This window comes from Platalea leucorodia (genome assembly GCF_965183815.1).
Source record: "Platalea leucorodia genome assembly, chromosome: 2".
Lineage (NCBI taxonomy): Eukaryota > Metazoa > Chordata > Aves > Pelecaniformes > Threskiornithidae > Platalea > Platalea leucorodia.
Window position 1 is genome coordinate 79,891,607 of NC_138824.1, and position 25,374 is coordinate 79,916,980.

Consider the following 25,374-nt stretch of genomic DNA (forward strand, 5'->3'; position numbering starts at 1 on the left):
CCTTTCTTGGAGTGTTGAGGAGGAGAAGTCCTGTGTGACTTAGTATCACCCAATAGCTCTGTCTGGAGCAGGATGCAAGAACATGACACTGTGGTGTCCAGTAAAATTTCACAGAGGTAGGATACGTGTCCACCAATGAGATACTCTACCAGACAGCAAATTTCAAAGCATTACTGTGGCTAAGCAGCCCACCAGGCAGACAAATTAACTGGGCAGTGGCAATGGGAAGACAGAAGGTCCCTGAGGAGTAGCTGGTGAGCTGGCCAGTGTCGTTGGCAGCTTCTGTTGTGCCAGTTGGTCATCCTGGGTGAAGAAGTGAGCTCAGCAATTTAAGGAGAAGGAGGCTTTGGAGAGAAGCTGCTGAGAAATCCAGGGACATCTGACTCTGATCTGTGTGCCTCCCTCGCCTTGGGAGGACTATAACCTTTCTGTCTGAGGCATTTGGAGAATATCAGCAAGGTGGTGTAGCACAAATGCAGATGAAGATTATACATGGGAGATGCACACAGAACTGCAAAACCAGCATTCTCACCCTTGAACAGACCTGTTTAAATAAACTCCGAGAGATCTGCCTCTGTAGTTATCAGAAACCGCTAGAAATATAGACTAACAAATTTAGCTGGCAATGTACTTCATGGGTCTGATTAACACTCCTTACAATTGTATTTTCCTCTCTTGTGGTAAAATTGGAAACATACAGTTACATTAATAAATATCAAAAGGGTCATACCCTTCCTTTCCATTGCTTATGCAGGGCAAACTGTATATCCAGCCTTACCTTTTCCCTTACCACCATGTTCAGAGAGTCTGTTTAGTCTAGGATAGACTAAGACGAAAGATCTGGCAAGAGCTTAGCTTAGGACAAAAGGTTTAGGGTAGGATTGAACAAAAGTTTAGGATAGGATGTAAAATGGCTTAGATAAGGACAAAAGTTTTAGGATGGGTAGGACAAAAGTTTAGGGTAGGATGTAGGATGGGTAAGGTGAAGGCTGGGAGACCTACTGGGTAGAAAAGACTGCTGATACAAAAGGTGTGAGAAACTTCCCAAATCTTCGTTTTCACTGTTGTTGGATTCCACCGAACTGGCATATACTGGGATGGGTTTGGATGGTGTGTTAGTCCTTAGTCATAACCTGGAAGTCTACCCATATATCAACCTGTCATAAAAAGGCGAGATGGGGGGAGCGGGTGAAAGAGATGTTTTTGGGAAGTTACCTAGTTTGCATTTATTCTGACATGGAGTTCTCCCTGACACCGTAAGTCTTCCCAAAAAAAGTGTTAATATATTTAATATAATATGATACATTTTTGTATATGGTGTTATCAATATAATATGATAGGGTGATTTGGTTTAAGGGAAGAGACAGAAAAAAATCTAACAATAACAACAGTTTGAGGTGCAGATTCAAATCCTAAGTAAATAAAATAGCTGCCTTCTCTTGCTGCTTCCTGAGTAATGTTTTCAGCTTTGAGTCACTTTAAAAGTTAGTAGAAAAAAGAAAAATCGGCATGTAGAAACGGAGCCAAACTTTGCATTGTTCTCCAACTCAAATATTTTTAGTGTTGTTTGTTTCATTATATTTGCAAGGATTGGCTTTGGTTTAAGAAAAATAAAGCTCTGGAAAAAAGACTGAGCCCAGTTCCTTTATTACAACTACAGCCGTAAACTTCAGTGAAAGTCCTGTCAAAGATTTAAGTAAAAAAACCACATTTCCTGAGAAAAGACGGGGTTAGCACTAGTAAGATCTTAAAAATACATCTTTTTAAATTTGGAGGAGAGAGAAAGAGAGTTAATATTACTCATTGGTATGTTAGAATTATATTTTTTAAAAAAACTTAATCATAATAGTTTGGGGGAATATGACTTAATTTCCAGTGATTTGGGATTTTTAATACGTTTGAGGAAAAAAATTAGAAGTAAATAGCATTGACTTAACCAAAGATCCTCTGGCCTTTAGAAAATGGTTTGTGTTAACATTGGGGCAGAGTCCTCCACTATGTGACCTGCAGACTTAAATTTTTCAGCTATGAGGGTCTGTTGCACTTGGCAGAACTGCCCTCTCTTTCAGAGACCCCCTCAGAGGCGTTCTTTGTGCAAATGAGGTCTTAACCCAGAGCTTTCTGCTCTGAAGATACTTTAAAAAAGAAGCAGCCTATTCTTGATGGTTACTGCGTCTTACCTATTTATTCTTGTTCTTCATGCACACATCATAGCTGCATCCATAGGAAAGCCAAATTTTCAGATGAGACCAGGGCTCACAAGAGCTCGTGCTGTGTAAGGGAACTCAGCACTCTTACGAAGGTGCCATCTTGTGCTCAGGGGTTTCTGCAGTTTTCTGTTGTTATCGTAATCGTATCCATTTTATGTTGCTAGTGTCTGTCTGAATCTGAGAAGAGCCTGAAGCAGTATCGCAGAAGCATGAACTGTCCTGTTTGTTCCATGGGGCATTTTAAGTTTTGTGCTTAACAGTAACACTCTAAATATGAACCTTCCTGACTATTGATGAAAATAGAAAGAAAACACATATAATGTGAACATTTGTGAAGAATTTCTGAAAGACTCCGCATCTTTCCCTCTCTTTTCTCCTGAACCACCAAAGCTGTAGTGTCAAAATCGCTACCAGAAGACAATAGCAAATAATCCTGCAGGTATTTCATTGCTCCCAGAGGCTAGTCAGTCTTGCATGTACTAATGCAGGTATCAGCCAATCAAGGTTTCTTTTTCACAGCATGACTATTTATAGGTTTTTTCATAGCAGTTAATAACGTTCAAAGTGTGTATCTAGGTTCCTCCATCTGGCCATGTACAAACAAAAAATATTTCTAAGTATCAGATGGCCTTGCTCTGATAGCACCTCGTAACTCTGGGACTGGGCAGTAATGCTGCTTCCAAGCTGTCATTTGGCTTTATTCAAGAGTGAAAAGCAGCTCTGCCTTTAGAGTCAGGCAGGTAACAGGATTGTATGTGGTAAGAGTAGCTTCTCATTTCAATTTTTCAAATTAAAACACTTGAAATATCTTACTTCTGGATTTACCCCCAACTTCCAGCTCACACTGTGAACAGGACACAGATGAATGCATAGCCATTACCATGCTGCTGTTTTTCTCATGAAAATATGCTTTAAACCTGGTGATTCTGTGCTGTGCTGAGAAATAGAGGATTGCAAATTCTAGACTCGTATGTTCTGGTGGGTTTTAATAGAGCTTTGCTCTTCATTGCCCTGATCGTATCAAAGTTCCCACCTGCTAGTGTCAGGCTAAATCTCAAGTACTAGTATATCTTGAGAGTATTAATTTTAGTAGTTATACACATAGGGAATTATCAAGGAGAATGCTTAATGTAGGGACTCAGCATAGGTGTAGATTCTACAAATAGGCATTTGTAATATGTTTAGTTCTTTGCAACAAGTGTGTAGGTAATAAGTATAGTTAAAAATATAGGTATTTTGAATTAGAAATGTGAGCTGTGAAACTACTGTTCATTGTTTTCTAATTTTGATACTCAGTGCTATGCAACTGATTGAATTACATGTGAATTCCGTTCCATTCCATCTGTGGTGTAGATGTGGCACAGACGTAGTTAATAGGGTACCTAACCAAATATGCAATGAGAAGTGCTGTTTGTGTGACCCGGCATAAATTAGGCAGAGCAAAACAGGGTATTTGAAAGGCTGGGTAAGGGTAGAAATCTGGAGATCTTCCTTCCGATGGCAGTTGTGCAACGTCACAGTCTGTTTTGCTGGTTGATGGGCAATAGCTCAGCAGAGCTTGAGTATCAGGACAGATGGCTGATTTTAAATGCCATAAACATGTGGCAATAAAGAAGCATAATTATTCCACTTGCGAACCTATGGATCTCCATATGTGATTAAAGAATGACTAACTAAAAGACTTAACCCAGAATGGGAACTTGGATTGTGATCAATCAGAGCAGATCAGCTGGCCAAGACATTGATGAGATAACATGAGGCTGCCTCTCCCCCAGCCTGCCAGCTATCTGCTCTTGGATGTGCTTTCTGTGAAATGGGCCACACTTCTGTGTGTAACATCTGCTGTCAGCTGTTTCAGTGTGCTACCTGTCCTTGGTTGGTGTCTTGTTCGCAGAGGATAATAATCTGATGTTGCTGCCAGGAAGTGTAGTGTGAGCTGAATGAGGAAGATTTATACTGAAGCAATGAAAATCTGGAGCGGAAAACATTGTTCATGATGCAAATTGGAATGAATTGCTGCCACTAAGAGAAATTCATCATTTTAAATTCACTTTTTTTCCTTAATGAAATCGAAGAGCTTTATAAAAACAAAGTTACTTAGACTGCAGTCTAAAGAACCCCAGAATTACAGCATGCAGGTTAAGTATATCTGTGCCTCAGTTGGTACCTTTGCATATATTATAATGTCCTTGAGAAGGTGATCACTCACCGTTTCACTGCCATACTCAGGGAATGAGGCCCTCACTCAGTATATTCTTCATCTGTGAGTAGCACACATGTTACTTACAGGACACTGTGTAAGAAAATGTATGTGCTGTATGTTACTTCTTTAAAAGAACATCATAAAGCTTTTCTCAAATGTAGCAATCTGCTATTTTAATAGATCTGTATGTCATTTTTAATGAAGCCAGCTTCAAAAAAAAAACTATACTGAAATAACTGCTATTTTTTGAAGAAAACCTACGTGTATTTATACAAAATATTTTGGAAAGTGCTACATTTTGAGGAAATATCATAAATTTGAATCATCATAGGGAGGAAAATAGAATGATGTGGTCAGTGACACAACACAGAATATTATTTAGAGTGTATACGTTGCTGTAAGCTTTAGGCCATGGGTAGCCAGCTTGTTTTTAAAGCAGACCTAACAGCATCTTGCAAACTACTTATTCCGATATATCTCCTTACAGATAATCATTCAAAGCCAATGGAAATTGACGGGGATGTTGAAATTCCTCCTAACAAAGCAACAGTCCTTCGGGGCCATGAATCAGAGGTGTTCATCTGTGCCTGGAACCCTGTCAGTGACCTGCTAGCATCTGGGTAAGACCATGACTGAAACCAGCTGCTGCAATTAGAGTGTATTTAGAGATGCAAGAATTTGCGAGTGCATACTGGAGATGAATGAGTATTCTCTTCACTGTGTTTTCAGCCTGCAACTGTTTTTTTCAGCAGTACTGTACCTATGTAGGAGTTAAGTAATTATAAGGTGACGCAGAATATGAAACATTTGCACATTTAAGAAGTGCACTCTGTGGCCCTGAATACACATAAATTTTCTTAAAGGTTTTTAAAATAACTATGGATAATTCTCAGACTATTTGAAGTTCATGTAATCTACTCCTACTGCTCTTAGTTAATGGTTCACATTGAGGTCTCAGAAAGTCTTTGGCATCCATGTTTTCTTTTTAAAAGTACGGAGACTCTAAAACAGAGTTCTAGTTTGTGATAGGGTCCCTGGGTGATGCCGTGGTACAGACAAGAGCAGTCATAGAGGCCCCGCTCCTATGCCATGCATTTGCTGTATTTTCTGCTAACCGTATTCCTCTACCCACTCAGTTTTCTAGCGTCTCAAGCAATATTGCCTGACAGTATTACTTATCCCTAGCAAATGATTATTATTAAGAAGGGAAGTTCTGATCATTAAGATCAGTCACCAGTTAAAATAGGCAAGCATAAGACAGTTATTTCACACAGATTGTCCTCTTCCTGGCATACAGTTGAGTGAGCCATAAAAAGACATTTATTTAATGTATAAATAAATAAAAATTAGGATTGACAAACATGGAAGAACTGTAGCATATGATATTCCTTAATTGTCCTGGCCCAAATCTGAGAGGATGTTTTCAAGCAAAAAAAAAAAGAATCGAGGGAAGGCAAAAAATCTGTGATGCTCATGAAATGTTACTGCCTACATAGCAATTTGTAAATCAACATCAAATGATACTGAACAAACATGCTTCTGTACTACTCCTCTAACTTTTCCATGTATACCTAAATTCTTTGACTACCCGTAAATGTTAAATCATGACCTAATAGTGAAGAAAACCTAAAAAACTAAGAATTTAGTTAACCTCATTACGTTGTTTTCATGGTTGTTTCTTATTAAAATGAAAATCTAGAGAAGGTTTCATAAAATCTGGAAGAGCTTTCCCATAGTGGGGGCAAACTTAATTAGAATTTCATGGGCTGTCTTGAGATCAGCAGCTCACAAGTACTTTATTTAGGATCATTCAAATGAAGGGGCTGTATTTGTTGGTACAATAGATGTCCTTTAGCCCTAAAGGACATCCTAAACAATATACTCTTTAATAGTAAACTTATCCATTATGTTACTCATTTGAATTATATGGAGAACAGTCTTCAGGTGATCAGTTAGCACACCCACATTACTATCTAAAGGAAAATCGGTGGGGAGAAAGGATACCATACAGAATTATTCTTTAGGGACACCTGGTGGCACCTGAGATGAAGTGAAGAATGCTGCTTTATTCTGGAGAATATCTGCACAGCTGAAATTAGGCATCTGCTCAAGTGCTCTGTCCCTCTGCAGGTACCTACATCTCTCAACTCATTATATAGGGAGTTAAGAATCCTAAGTATAGGTGCTCAGACCTCATCTGTTGGCTTTAGCATTGGTAACTACTTCCCGGTATCTGACTCACCTCTCTGCCAGTGCTTACCATACTGTACTGCTTCCCTAGGATCTGTGATTCACAGCCCTAGCGTGCATAGTTTAAACTGTGGACCATTTAATAAACTGGAGTATGTACTGCAGTTACGGAGCAACCAGTGGGTGTTTAACTTTGCTGCAGGGTGCTAAGCACTGGTAGATGGATCCCTGGGACACTGATACCTTACACAGCTTCAGGTAAACCTGGAGGATGATAATCAGAACCATTAGTCAGATGTCTAAGATAGAGGAGTACCCTCTCACTAACCCTTCAATTAAGCTTTACCCTTCAGTGTAATAGGTCTTATTAATAAGCTTTGCTACTGATTTTGGAAGCACATAAATACACGCATGGCTAGAAAGTACAGTCAGGTACTGTGTCTCATGCAGACTAATGGCAATGCAATGAAAATGCAAGTAATTTAGATTCATGTGCAATCCTGATCAGATTTTAGCCTACTCATAAGAAACAAAGTATATGATGCAGTTAGTCTTCAGGTAATGCAGCAGTGAGTGCCTGATGAAGCTTGCATGACTGAAATGGCATAGAATGCACAGAAAAAAACTAAACTGAAGGAAGAGAGCTGATGGTCTGATTATGCCATTGCACAAAGAAGTGTTTGAGATGTCTGGTGTAATAATAGTGCAAGCTATCATCTACAGGGAAACTATATATTATGGCACCAATTAAACAAGGGGGAGAAATTCCCCAAAATCTACATATGCTGCAGTTGTTTGTCCTTTACAAAGTAATGCTTCAAAAGAAGAAAACTGCAGTTAATCTGATGTGCAAACACCAAATTGTTAGATTCTATAATAGCCATATTGTGCTGCCCAGTCCATAGTTTTCTTCTGTTTTCCCATCTGCCTGATTGTACCCATCTGTTATCTTCTTAAAAGATACATATAAAAACCTAACTATTAAATAAGGGAAATAACACATTTGTCCTGTTTATACAGTGCCTAGCATAATCGAGTCTCAATTCATGGCAAAGTCTTTTCTTCAAGCCTTGTTATACAAGCAACAAATTTTTCTAACAATTAGCAGCAGTTTAGACAGCAACCTGACGTAATCTTTAAAACACTAAAAGAATAATGTGGGTTCATGACCTAATCTGAAGCAAGATGGAGCTATTTTAAAAAAAAAAAAAGCAGAGACAGGAATTTCTCTGATCAAATAGCCAGAAAAAATGTATTCTGCAGCTGCTCTTCCTCCTTCACCACACCCATAACCCTTGAAGTGGAGGATGGAGAGGACTAGAGATACCAGTAAAGGCTGTCAAAGGCATTACTGTCACCAGATGCTTATGAGAAGAATGCTTAGATGTTATGAACAGAAGCATTATAATAGTACAGTAAAGTGCATGCATACAGTCATGTAAGAGGATTAATTACCCCTTATGAAGGAAATCAACATTCCAAAACAAATAATTGCATATATTGTTTTGGACAGGTTAAAAAAAGAAAAAAAGTAGGTGCTTGGCCAAATGTGACGGTTTGGTCATTCCCAGGCATAATTCTGATTTTGCTCTTAAAATCCAGTTGTCCTCCTCTTCAAAGACTGATTTCTTCCATGAGACATCTTTCAATATCTAAGTTTTAGTTTTATGACATAGGTAAGTTACTACAGATGGTTATGTTCCCTAGGTAGTGCAGAAACCCATTACAGCTACGTCCACGTTGGTAAACTAACCGTGCCTGGGAATATTCCTAGGCACTGAGGCCAACTGGCACAGAATGGTCAGTATCTGTGCTAGCAAACTGTCCTGGCTGCCAAACAAACGGCACATTGGGAATTGTCCCTGGACCGCTGTAACCACGAAGCCATGCCCAGGAGTTATTCAGAGAGAACATCAGGGCCCCGAGCAAGAGTGCTAATTAAAACAGGCCAGAGTCTGGCCAGGGAATAACTTATCAGTTTGCTAGCATAGGTGGTCGTGGTCTAGTGACCCAAAATGTTCCTGAGCGTGCTTGAATTTCCCAGTATGGATGTATACCTGTGAATGTCAAGGTTGCTGGAGCCTTGAACTCCAAAAGCTTTGCTAGTTGAATTCAGGATGCTCTGTCTGCATGTTCAGCTGCTGCTTCCAAGGGCGTGCTCAGTTCTGTTACATCCAGCCATGCCCGTCAAGTAATTCTCATAGCCACGAAGCAGAGGGACCTGGCCTCATTCCCAAAACCCAACAATAGGTTTCTTTGCTTATCTTTGCTGATCTACACCAGCGTCTTTCACACGGGGAACTTTGTCTCTTGCAGAGTGCTCCATGCACCTTCACTCTCCCTAGTCAGCAAAATAATGAGCCGTAAAAGCTGTTGTCCAAGATCTTTCAGTTACGGCTGTGTCTTTCAGAAGCAAGAAAGGATGATTCTAGGCCATCTTCTGTCATCATCTCTGAGTTTTATATAATGCTTTGATTTCCTGTAGTCCTCATATCAGTGGTTTAGGATCCATTGTGAATTACCTTTCTGAATAATCCTTTTAAATTACCAGGTTGAGGGGGTTGATTTCACCTCCCCAGACCATGCCAGGTGTTAGTTCTGCTAACTCTAAGTGCGTATTCATTAGCAGGTGACTTTATTGGGGCCAGTTTCCTCATTGCATCAAATCCATTGACACAAAGCAGTCAGCTATTAGGTGAGGTCTATTGGAATAACCTGAGGCAGGGAGCAATGTAGAGTCAGTGGGACAGACATCTCCCTCTGGGTACCTCCTTGGCACTTCCCTCTACTGACTGCCTAGGAAACATAAGCACTTACTTTAAGAGACCTGCTTTATTTAGGAAAAGCTAGGTATGTAAATTATGAGGAGGAGTTTCCTTTCCTTTATGCTTTTAACAATAACTTTTAAAATAAAATAATAAAAAGCCTAACCTGTTTGAGCCAGAAGTGTTAAATACACATTAGCAATACTGCATATTGAAATAACGGTGATTATAAGAGTTGCAGCTGAAGATTAGAAATACCAAGGATCAACAACCATCTTTTACAAATTTCTCTACCCAACTGCAGCTGTTTTAACCTCTCTGCTGGCAGTTAGGGAATGGGGATTTTATATGTCACAAATAAAATTCTGCAAACATTTGTCCACCTTGATTCATGATTATACCGGGGCTGGAGAGCATGAAATAAAATTCTTTCAGAACTAAGCCTTCCTAAAATTTGGCAGTACTCTACCATAGTGCAGAACAGTATACCTATTACTCAAGTGTTCATGACTTGCATGTTGGAATGAGCTGCTTTATCATGCAGATAGAAATGCTTCTGTGGACTAAGGAGATTAAATATCTTTCTGAATTGTGCTTGAACTATGGTCCTCTAATAAGGCAGGGTTCACTGAATCATTCAACAGAAATCAGAATACTCTCCAGAGCAGAGAATACTCTTTTTTTTTTTTTCCCAGCAACAAAAGGGAAGACACACAAATACCCCTGCCACACACTGGTAGGCTTATAAAGACTCTCTGCAGGGACACATAATAGCTTATGTAGCCTTAGGAAGAAGAAAATGGAAAAACAAAATTAAAATACTGGAAAATAAGATTGCCCGAGCATCGCCAGAAAACTGACTAAATAAAACTGTTGAAAAACAAAACATAACCCTTTTAGAGCTAGCAAATAGCATATTGTGTTTGATAGCCAAGTGGCTGAGTACTTCATTCACAGGGTCCAATAACAAACTGGATTATTACAATGAGGGCAGGACTGGCCCAGAGTCCTATGTAGTGGAGAAGCCAGCACTGCAGGAATTTTCTACTTAGCATGTTAAGCAATAACCAAAGCCTATGAAAGAGTTATGTTCCCATTATTGTAAATTATCACAACTCAAAATGTTCCTTAACTTCTGAGCCTCATGATTAACTTCGTTAATTTTCTACCAACATGTGCAAAATTGTTGTTCAGTTTTCCATACCTCTGAAGAAATAAGGAGTTATATTACAGTCACACCTCGGTATGGTGGCAAAAATTATCCTGATTCAAATTATTTCATAATCATTAAAGTGAAAGATTTGTGCCAAAAATTAAAGAATCGCTGTACAGCAGTAGCTTGTGGTGAGGCTGGCAAAGCCCTGGCCAGCCATCACATCTCAGCTTGACACAAAGGGTTCAGAGGAGATGGGGGCACATTCCCCAGGCGTGTCAGGACCCAGCAGAGCTCAGAGCCACTGATAGAGGCTGAGAGATTTTTGCTTTTACAGTTGAACTGTTCTTCATGTAAAATTTGGCTAAATTATTGGTAAAATAATACACAAAGATCAATCAAGTTCGGTACTTGATTGGTCAATATTTGCACTCAAAGACATGTGAAGTGTTTAAGATTTGCCCAGTACTTTTAGTATGAATAATTAAAATGTTTTATTAGTAGACCAGAAGAAAATTGAATATTCTCTTGTGATGGATTTCCTTTACAGTAAAACATGGCTTATCAAAGCAAAAATGGATCTCAGGTTTTTAGCCTTCAAAGAACGACTTTTTCTTCTTGTTAGTGTATAGGAAAGGAAATTTTAGTCATTACTTAAGGGAAATCATCAGTTATATTGACAATGACATTTCATCTTGACTGTATGAATTCTTGGAAATATAAGAGAGATCGTAATTCTGCTTCAAGATTCTACTTACTGCATGTAAATGAAAATTACCCTCTGGACAGAACAAGCAATCCAGGGCACTTTGATTGTTTGGGTTGTTGTTGTTACTGATTGTTTAAAAACAAGGGGGGTGGGGGGGAGCGAGAGACAAATCCCAATGAACTAGAAAGTGTAATATCTTCCACCCCGTTGCAAATTGATTTCTGACCTCAGAGATATTTTTTATTGAAAGAAAGATTTATACAAAGTGAAAATAAATGTATTATTTACGAGCAGATTACGATAAACTCATCAATTCCTCCTCAGAACTTTTTCTGGACAAAATCAGGGTTTCAGTCTGCAATAAAAACATCTCCCTGGAAAATATCCGATCTATAAAATAGCTTACAATCCTGATGCAATCTTTGTCTTGCTGGCTGTCTCTCACCAAGAAAAAATACTCTATTATGTCAATAGTTATTTTGCAACTTTTTCAAACAATGTGAGCTAGGCAGCCAAGCTACAGGCAGCAAAGGACACTGTAGACAAAGCAAAATGAATTTAAATTACCTTTCTACTTTCCTAATCTTTAGGTTCTGTGGCTTGATTTAATGCTGAGAGGCTGTTTTGCAAACACCTTCTGTCAGAGGCTATGTTCTGGTCTGTCCTGACCAGAAGTACCTTATGAAAGGGCCATGGCCAAATTAAAGGCAGCCTTAAGTTCACCTCCTGCTCCCACAGCAGCTGTCAGAGGAACCTGGGCAGGACCAGGGAGCCGGCCCCTCAGCACCTCCATCACGCTGCTAGCGGTCCCTTGCCCGAGGCTGCTGCCGAGGTGACACTCCGCACCTCTGCAGGCGGTGACCCTGCAGGTCCCGTCCTGCGTGTTGAGAGTGTGCAGCAGCTCCAGGGGAACACCAGGGACTCGGCGAGCCATTGGGAGCTAATGGGACTGTGCACACTTTTAATGGGAGGCACGTGGGCACAGCCTTTGTGTTTCTGTCCTTATTTGGATCTCCACAGTGTTACGTTTGTAATGTTGAGTTCCCCCAGACTATCTCAGTTACAGTGATACCAACTTTATGTATCGAGTGCAAAATGTAGACAGCAAGCAAATGTCTTTTAGGTAAAAATTTTCTGAATAAAGCAAATGATGATGTGGGTTCAGATGATATGCATAATTTAAATATGTGTTAACATTTTTTAAAAAGTATAGGGAGCGCAGGAAGGGCGGAATTGGAAAGAAAAATTACATTTTAAAGGCTGTGATGTTCTCTCAATGAAAACAGAAGCAGAGGGTTTTACTTTGTTTGCTGGGTCGACACCAAGAGGAGTTCTCATCTCTGCACAATTGCTTTTATAGATCCGGAGACTCAACGGCCAGAATATGGAATCTCAATGAAAACAGCAACAGTGGTTCCACTCAACTAGTTTTGAGGCACTGCATAAGAGAGGGAGGACACGATGTCCCCAGCAATAAGGATGTGACTTCATTGGACTGGAATGTAAGCTAACTTCTAAGACTGTGTATGTTTTCTAACTGTCTAAATTTAATTTAGAGGCAATTACAGCTGCTGCTCCATATCTTTTATATCTGAGGTGACCAGAAGCTCTGTCCTAACCTACTGACCTCTTGTTTCAAATACTCATAATAGGCTGAACTCTCTCCTGTATGCTATAATTTTCCAGGACTGTTGCCATCTTCAAGCTTAATAATGATGTGTTTGTATCTCTATTTTAGGAACATGGGTAAAAATAAACTTAGCTGACTTTAAGAATGAAGATTAAACAAGCAATCTATGTAGTAGTGAAGCCTGATTAATAATGTATTTGCATCTCCTAGTTACTTTATTTTGGCATGTGAAGAGATATAAGCACCAGCAAAGCTTTTTCTGAGGTTGGACTGTCAAGACCCTCTCCCATTTGAATTATGCTGTGCACAGCAAAACATGCTCGCATTATCATCTTTATCTTGGTAGGAGCATGTGTAGTCATTCTCTCTTTACCTACCCACCTTCTGGTTGGAACTGTCTTGCCTGAACCTTTTTACTTTCATCCTGCAAAAACCTTGTATCTTAGATAATATGGTCATGCACAGAGAAGACTGAGGTGAGCAGAGAGGGCAGGTATTGTTAAGAATCCCCAGTGTCTGGGCAGTGTCTTTGGGCAGCATTAAGGCTGCTTCATGTCTCCTTTCTGCCACCCAGCATTGTAAAAAGAACTTAGAAAACCTTGCAGGAACCTTGATTGATTTTGAGATCACTTGCATTCCCTCCCCTTTGTTGATATTAGTACAGAGCGATCACATTAGTCTTGTTTTCTTAGGAAAATAGTTTAAAAATTAAGTACCAGAAAGGATTCTCAGCAGTTACATACAGTCTCAGTTGCTGGCCAGAGACCAAGATTCAGTTAATCTTTACTGCAATATTATTGTCCTTCAGGTGAGCTAGGTGCTTCACAAAAGTAAAAGATAAGGCCACTGCACAAATCAGCTTCCCCTATGTATTGTATATTTGACACAATGAAAGAAGTTGATGAATAGTGCAGAAAGCACAGGTAGGTTAACAAAGCAAATAAAGATGAAACCCAAGAATGTTCATTACTTGTTTCGTGTGGATAGCGCAGTGAAGAAAAACAGTCGGGAAAAACTGAATTGAGGAACAGGAAAAGAGTAATTGAAGGAGGAAAACAAGCAAAGGTGCAGAACAGTTATGAGAAAAGTTGTCCAAAACTTATAGGGCATCCTCTAGTATTTCCTGTAGTAGTTCCTTACCTTTCCAGACTTCACTGATCACTGATACTTCACTTGCATCATGCTAGTACTTAATGTAAGGAAATATTCCTAATTTAAACAGCTGACGTGCTTCCACCTTATTTTGAGTTTTCCAAAGAATGTGAATTATCACCAACAAATTTGGATAAATTGTACATCTCGTCCCTTTGCTTTCCTTCCCTTTTCCCTTTTTGGTCTTTGTTCTCATCAGTGGTCCAGATAAATGTATATCACAGTGAAGTTGGCTTAGGTTTTGATATTTTTCCCCCTACGTCATTATACGTCTGAGTTAAATCAAACAACTGCTTTGACTCACTGTTTTTGGAGGGTTGGAGTGAACATCTTTTAAAGGATTATCTTATGCTTTTCCATAATTTTCTGTTCATGATGCTAGAAATGCTATCTGCCGTTATTGTTTATTTAGAACCACAATATTGATTATATTTCACTCTGAAATTTTCACACTGCTGATATTAAATCGGTTCTTCTCTGGTTTATGTGATTTATGTTATAACAAGAAAGGTTATTTCTAGAGGCCATGTTCAGATCATGTCCTTTGGTACCAAGGGTAGGATTCATCTCTTAGATTAAACGATCTAGACTAGTCATCTAGACTCCCTCTAAGTCAGCAGAAGCAGAGACTTCGTGCTGGTCTGGGCAGAGTCTAAAGCAAATGGGATCATGAGTTACACTCCAGAGGTGGGTGATGCTGTTTGTTATAGAGGGAGATTAGGTTACTCTCTTAAACTAACTCCTGACTTCTGGATGTCTGGAGATAAATGGGGTGAATCTCACTCCTAATCCAAGTGCTGAAATGTTTAAAGACTAAACGCCCAGCTCCAACAGTACCCGTCTCACCAGGTTGCAGAGTCAAGTTCCTTTTTAGTTATTCTCATTCTGGCCCAATAACTCTAGCACTGTTGGCTGCACAGGAGATATCTTTCAGAGAAGGTCTCCCTCCAGCAGAATACATGTAATTTACTGATTATGATTCCTGCACTTTTTTTCTCTTAATTGGGACCCATTAATCCAAGTTTTCTCAGGCTATCCATCGTGGTACTGTGCCTCTGAGCGTGTGTGGGAGTCTGTGTTCAGACAAGTAGGAAGCAGCTTCTTTGTGGTAGATAGCAGTCGAGGTGTTAACCGTGAGTGTAGGTGGCTTAGGTGTTTAGGTCCTTCTTTCAAGTAGAGGTGCCTGAATGTCACTGAACTGGGAGTTAGTCAGGAGTTAGATGATCTGTTGATGTTTAATAGGCTCTTTATGTCTAAGAAGTATTATCTGTTTGTTATCTGGAAGAATCCCATAGAATTTGTTACATCTTGTTTTCTTTTTCTAATCCGTTTGATTAAATTACTCTTATCTGATGGGTAGCCTAGTATTTCACAGTATGTTAGAGGGTTTTATTTCCTCTTTGCTGTCTGCAGTAATAACCTTTAGTTTAAATCATAGTATAATCTGTCTCAATGTGTGAACTCAGATTTCCCATGAATCGCAATGCAGAAACCTTAAAAAAAAAAAAGTAAAGAAAAGAAAAATGTTGATTGAAACAGATTTCATCTAGTATTGACCTTTGCCATTTACATATATCCTAACAGAGTGACGGAACACTATTGGCTACAGGCTCGTATGATGGTTTTGCAAGAATATGGACAGAAGATGGTAAGTCAAAGAACATTTATTGTTCTTAAGCATTGAACAGCAGTGAACTGTAATTTGGCTAATTTGTAAACATATTGTAATATTAACCTTTTCTTTATTCCAGGTAACCTTGCAAGCACCTTAGGTCAACATAAAGGTCCAATATTTGCCCTGAAATGGAACAAAAAGGGGAATTATATTTTAAGTGCTGGTGTTGATAAAGTGAGTTTTAAAAATACATCATTTTAACCTATAAATGTGCTGACTCAGTGTGCTTGTGCTGCTGAATTCCGTAGGATTATTTTCTTCCCCTCCAGGCATCCTGGAGAGTTTACTTTTCTTTAATACCTTTTAGTGTATGTTGATTACATTTTTGAGGCTGCATAAATGTGTACTATTTTTATGTAAAAGATTTTATTTAGAAAAAACAACTCCGCTTGCCCCCTGTGTAAAATTGCATCTTAAATGTTTCTCGGTTAAGGAAACAACCGCTTCCACTACTTATGTTTATAGTTTTACCAACTATTTCCAGGAAGGAAGTGATCTTAAAGATACTTGACCTTTTAGCTCATCTAATTATTGAAACACTTGTATTTTAATAAAATATATATGGCTTCCTATGCAAATATGCAAAAAAATGGTAGTTCTGAACTCCAAGTCAAGCAAAACATGGTAGTTTCAGCTGAGTGCATATTAGAGATTAAAATGAACAGATGACTGCTGACGATGAGCACAAATCCATTAAAACTGAAACTGGAAAGTACACAGCATTCATCTTGCCTAACTTTCGATGTCTAAAAATTAGGTGTGTATGTCATCTTTGGCTTCCTTTATAAAATTCAGAGAGAAAAATGGCACTTCCAAGTGATGGGTTGCATGGCCTGTGTTGCAGTGAGATGCCCTGACAGCTACTGACAGAGGGGAGTCTAGGGAAACTAGCTCAGGCTTGTACATCTGATTTGTAGGCTTGATGAATGCCTATATTTTCACATACTTGTGAAAATGGAAACTAAGGGTTTTTTCCTTTTAATACTGGCTTATATTCAGCTACACTTGTCTCCATTATTCTGGGAAACTTATGTTCCCAATAGCAGCAGTGATTCTTTAAACAATCCATTATCAGCAAGGTGAGGCATCCTTATTTTATTTTCTGGAAGCATATACTCCCAATAAATTGACAATTCACTCAGAAGGTGGTATTGAGCTCTACAGGGGAGTTGCTTACCTGTGCTGTGAGTATGGATTAAACCTGTAGTAAGCAAATTACACTTTACTCTGTTCCACCACAGTGGCAAGAAGTGATATGTACTCTGCTGCTACATAAACATTTCACTTAGTGGTTTAATTGTTAGAAATGTAGTATCATGTAGTTTTGGAGTAGAATTCAACTTGCATCTTTGAAAAGGGGAAAAAGTCTTCTTTGAAGAAGATAACTGAAACAGCTGTAACAAAATGCTTATTAAAAATGTGTAGTGTTGTCTTCTAGCATTATTCAGAGCGAATATGCCCATTCCTAGTAGTTACATTACTTCCTCTGTAGGCGTGACAATTCTTTATCTACACTTAGATTATTACTCTGTAATATTTGGAAGTTATTTCTGTTTTTTCAGCTGCTCAGCACACAAGGCTCTCTGCAGTCAGTAATTTTATCAGTCCGTCTTTTAGAATTGCTCCTCAGTGAGGGTGCTCTCTGTTTGTTTCCTCTGAGCTCAAGAGACACTAATCTTTTTTTCCCCCCTTCCTTCGGATGCAGACAACAATAATCTGGGATGCTCACACAGGAGAAGCTAAACAGCAGTTTCCTTTCCATTCAGGTAATTTCTACATAACTCTTGTTAGTAAAATAAAATGCATTTTAAAATTTCATCAATGTAATTTAACCTTTTGTAAAAACCAATCCGCCAGAGAGAAGTCTGAACCATTTTTTTTGTGCTTTAACTATCCTGAGTATCATGGCTTGGGGGTTTATTCTTTTTTCAGAAAGATGGGGTTCTGTGAGAATGAGCTTTGAAAGTCAAACTGATTCTAGGAGAGGATTTATACACCAGCCATGTCTACCTAGCTAAATGATTCTGTTGTTATCTATGTGCTTGAATAGTACCAACTGGTGATTTATGAAGAGCGTTTTCGATGGAAGTTTCTGGGATCTCTTCCACTCTTTCTGCTCCTGTTGCAATGAAGCTGACTTGAGACAGCAGCAGACAGATCTCTCATGCAGCTTGCATTCACCACTGCAAGCATGAAGGTCCTCAGGAATTTCTTAGCTTTTAATTTTGACTTGAAGTTCCTCAGTATTTGCGTTCTCTGATTATCAGAAGTCAGTTGCCAGCCTTGAGTTTCAAAACCTTGCTGCACCAAAACCTTACTTGGATGGTCGTTTGCAGATCTGGTCTGCTTCAAGAAGACAGATGTCATCACAGATACTAAGTAATCTTGAGTAACAGGCAATCATTGACGTAATCTTAAATTCACCTAAGACCAGACTTGTAAGATGATGACTGAATTCATGATCCAAACTGGATAAGTTGTCATAGTGAAGAATTTTTAAGGGGCATAGTCAAACTGTGTTTAAAACCACCAAAACATTCCAGATTCTGATGCTAGAAATGTTCATCTTCCTGTGTGTTCACTGCAACTAATCCATTTTTAAATACAGCAGGCTCTGGCAAGGTGCTTAATGGTGTTTAAAAACACATATTTTACTACTAATTTTAAAACATTCATTTGCATATGCTTTTCGGCTCAATTCCTAGTTGTTCTCATTCTCACATTTTCACAGATGTTATTAATATGCAGTAGCAATTGAAATGGTTATTCAACATAAGACAAAAAGTATGTCCATGTGCACAGCAGATCCATACTCTGCATTTTTGTCACTCATCTTGCTTATTAATACAACTGTCAGTTTGGAGGAGTCAGTGTCTGCTGACAGATCTTCTCACTGTGGCTTTTATTGATCTATCTAACTGTTCCATAAAAGCAAACTTTGCACTGTATAGTGATGTAGTTAATGAGACTCTTAAGCCTTCTGGTCCCTAACTATTGGTCTAAGTAGTTGCCGATTCAGAACTTGGTTGCCCCTTCAGAATCATGTTCATTGACGTGCAGCTGTCTTAGCAGTGATGTGCATCAAGGACATATCACTCCATTCCCCTTTTAGCAAGTTAAAAACTTAACTACATCTTCCAATGCAATACGCTGATGTCCATCTTCATTAATAGAGTTTTTAAAAAATTTTTATTACGCATGCTGTTTGTCTCCAGAACTGAAGTGGAGATGTGGAGAGGCTTGATTTTTTTTTTTTTTTTTTTCATTATTTCAAACATGTTTTCATAGTAAAGCAGTTAGTTATTAAGGAAATTGTTGATAGGCCAAAAGCATATGTACTACAAAAAGCCCCTTAAAATCATCTGGAGTCTTTGTCTAAATAGGTCTAAAGCCACAAGTCATAAGTCTAAAGCCACAAAGACCTCACCTTGTCCTCTTTGCATCACTTATTCACCAGAACAAACTAGCCCCAAATTCCTTTCCATATATGGAATCTGAAAACCTTGTCTGCACAAGGATTAAAGGTGGAATTTTAACAATTAAAAGTCTAGTTTAGACACAGTACAGTTCCTTTAACACATACTTGTGTGGCATACTTCTTTGAAGTCTGGAGATAGTTGGCCTGGGGATAACATAAATTTTTTACTCTCGGCTGCTTTACAACAACTTGTTTAGTTTACACCCATATGGACAAAACTGTCATCTTAAAATACCTAAGGAAGACTCCTTTGTCTAGGTCTTGAAGGCCTTTATATCATTGATGTTCCCATGTAACTTTAAGGTTTTGTGGTCAAAATACGTAAGTATGTGGATAAGTAGCTTCTAGGTTTTCATTATTCTTTGCAAAACTGTGAGTCATGATAGGGCATTTGATCAAAATATGTATTCACAAAGCTTATTTCTTTAAAAGGGAGTGAAATAATGCAATTTTCACATCTTCTGATAGATGTGGACTGATGTCTATGCATGCAGGAACAAACTGGTTAAGTGATACCGTAAGAGGTATTTGTATGACCTAGTTTTAGACATCTAAGTGCTGTGAATCACTCCCTGCAGACACTTAACTCTGTCCTCTTCTGAGCTTCTAATTCTGAATCACACCTAAATTTGTTCAGAAAAAGCTTAAATTAACTGATAATTATTGTAACACTTTTATTGTTGGGATTTATTTTAGCTGCATTTCTTAAGGATTTGTTGCTGCTTTTATTAGATGACATTCTAATTGTTTTTATGCAATTGGCTAGTGTCCCGTGGTTTTGGAGACACTTTGGCAATTCGATTACTTGCATCCAAAACCACGTTTGGTTGGTTTTTCCAGACCATTTTATGTAGTTACTTATCCAGTAAACATATGATTAAATACACCAATAAATGAATCAGAATTAATTATCAACACTCTATGATTCAAATTATGCTGCAACGCAAATCTGTCGCTTTAGGAGCCAACAGCTCTCAGAAAATTACGTTTCAACTCATACATATCATACTAGATATTAGCCCTGAAGGCGTATTTCTGTTAATGAAGATAGATTTTTGTTTGCTCTGAAACAGTAATACAAAGCTTGCAGCATAAAAAGAAAGACAAACAGGCAGTTAAAGAAACAAAATCTTTTACTGTTGCCTAATCCCCATTCATGTTCATTGGAAAACTCAGAAGCAACCGGCCTTCCTCACACAAATTTCCTTTATATTTCTTCAATGTGGAAATTCCTTACCTGTCACACAGAATTATTGAGCTTTTTCATTAATATTCTAAAAAATACTTACATTAATATTCTAAAAAACAATTTCAGCCCTCCATTCTCATTTAGAGAGCTACCTGATGATTCGGAAGGTGATATGGATCAATTTCATTTTGCAATTCATAAAAATTATAACAGGAAAAAACATATTTAAATGTAATAGGCTTGGCAGAACAGATATCTTTTCACCTCTGTATTGCAAAAGTATTTTTCTGAACGTATTTGAATAATGTGTTTCTTGGTTTCATTTTAATGATAAACTTGTATTGTTGCCAGAAGGAGATTCAAACTTGCTTCCCATGTGCTGCTCTCATTCTGACACACTTGCTTCTCACAGAAGTGTGCTGAGAATGAAGATTTCTATATTTTAGCAAGTCTTATGTCATCCTCTGGAGGGCAGCTAAACTCTTTCCTGAGCAAAAAAGCAAGCAGCAGTCATAGAAACACAAGCAAGCTGTATGTCAGGAGTTTGCTCCTACTCCTGTGCATGCTTTTAGTCTGCAGTGACATGCTGTAAAAGGGGGGGTTTTTTTGTTTTTTCCACACTTTTTGCAAAGTGTGTGTGTTGCCCACAGGCACTAGTGACATGTTCATGAGCTATCTGCATACAAAGTTTCGTTAGTTCAGTCCTAGTTAATGCCAAACCTCTACAGAAACTCTGGCCTACAGAGGAGTGAATGATAGAGATGGCCCCAGAGCAGTGTGCAGCGGGGAGCGGGGAGCGGGGAGGCAGATTGTTTTGTAACTTAACCCAAAAGATTCTCATAAATAGATGCCAGGCAAAGCATCCAGATTATCCACTGCAAGAGAAAAATAATTTACACCCTTCAGACAGTCCCTATCATCCCTCTAACTGGTAGTAGGTGATGGTCCAAGAAGTAGCTTTTAGTCCATTTGATCCAGGTGGGTGACGGGAGGAAAATGTTTCTGTTTCTTTGCTGTGTTCCCTGATGTTCCTTCCGTTGTTTGTACTTCACAGCTCCTGCTCTGGATGTAGACTGGCAGAACAACACTACTTTTGCCTCCTGCAGCACTGACATGTGCATTCATGTATGCAGACTTGGCTGTGATCGTCCCGTTAAAACCTTTCAAGGACACACAGTAAGTTTCAGAAGTCCAAAATGTTAAGTGATAAAGTCACCGCAGCACATAATGATGATAGAAGCTGATGTGTTTGCAGGGTGTGTTCTAGCACCAAAGGTGTTATATCCCATTGCTTCCCCGAAACCGTATTCCTCAGGAGTGACTCACTGCCTGTGAGAGGGATAAACTGTTCTAAATCGCCGTAGGAGGCAAAACCTGCAGCTTAAACAGAGAGGCTATTTATATGTAGCATGAGCTGTAGACTAAGGGCACATTAATAAATAAGATTTTGTTTTCCACTGGCTTAATTTCCTTTAGTACATGAGAACTATGAATAAGGAGAGAACAGTCTACTTCCAGCCATTGTTCGGTTTTAGAATCAATTTAATAAGATTTATTTGAGATGTATTTTCCCCCTCTTTTCCTAGTGGTATTTAATGACCGTCAAAAGCTAGTTTTTCTAGCTTTCATTCATGAGAAAACTGCTGTCATATACTGACCTGTAATTTAGCCTACTAACTTCCAGAACTTGCTATTTTCTCACTGAGGAAAAATTGTGCATTTGGAGACCTTTATCTATTCTGTGGTTAAACTGATATTAAACTGATATTTCATGACAGGTTGTACATTCCTACCAACAGACTGGTGCTTTTTATGATTATATGAAATGCACCATTTTGCACATAATCCAAATTTTTAGTTCAAACGTCTGTACAGTTCCTTTTAATTGTGACTGAAACATGTAAAATGGATAAAGCAAAATTTAAATATTTTCCAGGATTATTTTCGCTGAGACCCTGAGCCAATTTGTTTTTAAAAACCAATCTTTCCCTTTTATGGAATGCTTTTTCCCCCCATGTGTATGACCCTCAAAAAAGCACAGAAAACTTACTGATTACCAAGGGGATACACTAGGCTTAGTTAATTACAAAGTGCTAGAAAGACTGATAGAGAAAGCATCATAAACTACTCAATATTCCATCCTGGCTTTCATTTACACATACACCTCTGTTTAGAGAGACCAGCATTGTTGTAGAGCTGCAATACTAAGAATTACAAACTCCACAAAACTTTACACCCCACACATATTTTCTATTTAAATTTGTATCTCTGAGATCAACAGAACATTAACCGAAGAAATACCTCAATTTTAAAAATAAGTTAATGCTGTATCATCAGTCTGTCTGGTTTGAGGGTTTATTTAAATCCTAGCATATGAAGAAAGAGTATGAGACACTTTGTACCAGAACATGTATCAGAAGACTGATTGTGTGTATTGTTCACAAACACAAAATGGTTACCATTCCTAAATGACACTTAAATAGCGTGTTATGGAGGCAGCACTGCTTTTGTTCACCCATAAAGCAACCAGAGCTGTAATTTGTGGTTGAACTTGTTGCATGCATAAACCTTGAGTGCCCTCTGCTGGGTGCCCAGTACAATGCAGGTAACCGGAATATGGACTTAATAAAATCATTCTTTTATTTCAGAACGAGGTTAATGCAATCAAATGGGACCCATCTGGCATGCTGCTAGCATCTTGCTCCGATGATATGACATTAAAGGTAATATAATTTCCATTCTTGCTGTTCAAAAAGTAAAGACAAAAATAATGTCTATTTTTTAATCTTCTCCCGAATGCTGGTATTGTATCACTTAAAACTCTGCATGAACAATAGTTTCATTTTGTCCCATATTTCTTAAAGCCAATGTGAAAGATTGAACACAGAGAAGCAGCCACTGGGAAAACTGAGACATCCGACCCAAATAAGTGTTAAGTGACTGATTTGTCACTGTCACATAATAGTCATAGTTTAAATACACACACATATATATACACCTGCTTGTCTGTCCATAGAGGTACAATCCCTATGCTAAGAAGCAGTCTATTCATTACACTTTGAAAAGAATATAAAAACAAAAGAGTTTTCCCTTTGGAGTTTTTTTTCTGAAAGTAATTTCATTGGAGCAGTTTGATTTTTTTTTTTAATACTAAGCAATGGGACAGGACATATAAATTCAGAACCCACCAAAAATCTGAATTGCTCTCTGAAAATGCCTATCTTTATCCATTCTCTGTATGGGAAGCCTAGGGCAGCTACGCTGCTGATGTGCATGCCTCTGTTAGGTGCCTGAAGTGAGATGGAATGAGTCTGGATTCTGGCTCGCAGGCAGCACAGGTTGCTTTACCAGCACACCTGGGCCATTGCACTGTACCAGCGAAGTATTGCTAATACAGGGAGAGTCCGGGCTTGCAGAAATACTTTTCACAATAGAGCTTTTCCAGCCCAAACTGCTCTCAGTCTCATTGTCGTGTCCCAGCCACACTGAATGAAGGCTGTGACCATGTAGGAGTAGCTGTATGTTGTAATAGCAAAGCCCTCCTGCTGGGCTGTTGCTTTGTGCTGGTTCCTTGAGCAAAGCAAACGTCCCAGGAAAGATTTGCTTTTCTGGATAGAATTGTACCAGTGACACAGATTCCTCATAGTATAGTTGTGTTAATTAAGGCTCATACCTCTTTCCACTGCTGATTGACACAGCTAAAGAGATGTTTCCAGCATGCACACAGCCTGTGTATAAGAACTGAAACGGAAAGAGCAACAAAACTTGAAGACCTAAGTGAACGTCAGCATTACGAATGTTTCCTCTTCATAGGCAGCCTGAGTTCTGCTGAATTCTACTCTGTCTTTGCCGCATACCCACTTGGGTTTTCATCCCTCTGGATTCTAGATGTATTATTCCGAAGTGTTCACAGAACTGAAAATTTACAGAAAACAGGGCTAGGAGAGACTGAAAGAGAGCACCTTGTCTGTTACGCTGCACAAAGCAGTATGGTAGTAGCCAGTATTGCTCTGTTTAAACATCCTGACCCAGCGGTAGTACATTTTTTTGGTGCCCGGTTGTGTGCTATGTTTTAAAAACCACTGTGGCTCAGTGTTGTTGGTGATAGTTAAAATTTCTGACCACTGAACTTGGCACAAGAGTTAATGGTTTGCTATCCCCGGCCTCGCCTGTTTTTAAAAACCTTCGGTGATGGAGACTGCAAATCCTCTTCAGGCAAATATTATTCTTGTTCCTTTTCCTTTGGAAATCAGTCCTTTCTGGCTTCTTTTTTTTCCCCTTTTTTGGAGTTCTTGGTATATTCCTACAACTTCTTGGAACATATGTTGCCTGTTAGCCATAGGACAGGGCTAAGCTTTGTGTAACATTTCCAACAGCAGACTCAGGTATGCTGATGAAAATTCAGCACAAGAGTACATCATTTCCCTCATAGTGCAGACTTAAAACAAGTGAGTTAAATCATTACTACATTTATGGTATCTCTCTGAAATTTACTGACTAAATTTGAGTTATTTTCCCTGCTGTGAATCAGCTTTATCTTGTTTTCTTAGCTAGCTGAAGAAAAGATGTGCTAAATTACCTGTCATCTCTGTTGAGCAAATTCTTTATCTCACACTGAAGTATTTGGCCATGTAACATGCATAAATAGCTGATCTTGTTCCATGGTCTGTGCTGTTAAAAACATCAGGAAAACAAATGGAGTTCAGGAGGAAAAGGAAAATTTGATGTGGCTCTTGACTGGCATAAGACAAAATTATTAGGTTCTAAGCAGTCATTGAAACTTTATTTTCATTCTTTAAAATGACTGCTGTTGCAATGTGTGACTTAAACTTCAAGTTAAACTTCTCTAAACAGAGCAACTTAAGCTTCTGCATGAAAATACAGTTACAGGCTATGGAACAAGTACAGCAACTATGTAGTTCTTCTGATCTATTGAATAAATACCATTAAATGTGTAGCTCCTTCCCCTAACGGGGCTATTCTAACATGTGTGCATCGTAGGTGCCAAACTACTGCGTTA

General features: G+C 38.7%; 1 protein-coding gene across 8 annotated transcripts in view; it reads left to right on the plus strand.

The window, feature by feature from the left end:
* The window catches only part of TBL1X (transducin beta like 1 X-linked), a 205,561-nt gene that overhangs the window by 172,171 nt on the left and 8,016 nt on the right, over positions 1–25,374 (plus strand). For all 8 annotated transcript variants that reach the window (XM_082337750.1, XM_082337748.1, XM_082337752.1 and 5 more), the window contains 7 exons: positions 4,901–5,033; positions 12,591–12,732; positions 15,597–15,660; positions 15,764–15,861; positions 17,393–17,453; positions 21,409–21,530; positions 23,003–23,077. In XM_082337750.1, the coding sequence (XP_082193876.1) occupies positions 4,901–5,033; positions 12,591–12,732; positions 15,597–15,660; positions 15,764–15,861; positions 17,393–17,453; positions 21,409–21,530; positions 23,003–23,077 (695 nt within the window). The remainder of the gene's footprint in view (positions 1–4,900; positions 5,034–12,590; positions 12,733–15,596; positions 15,661–15,763; positions 15,862–17,392; positions 17,454–21,408; positions 21,531–23,002; positions 23,078–25,374) is intronic.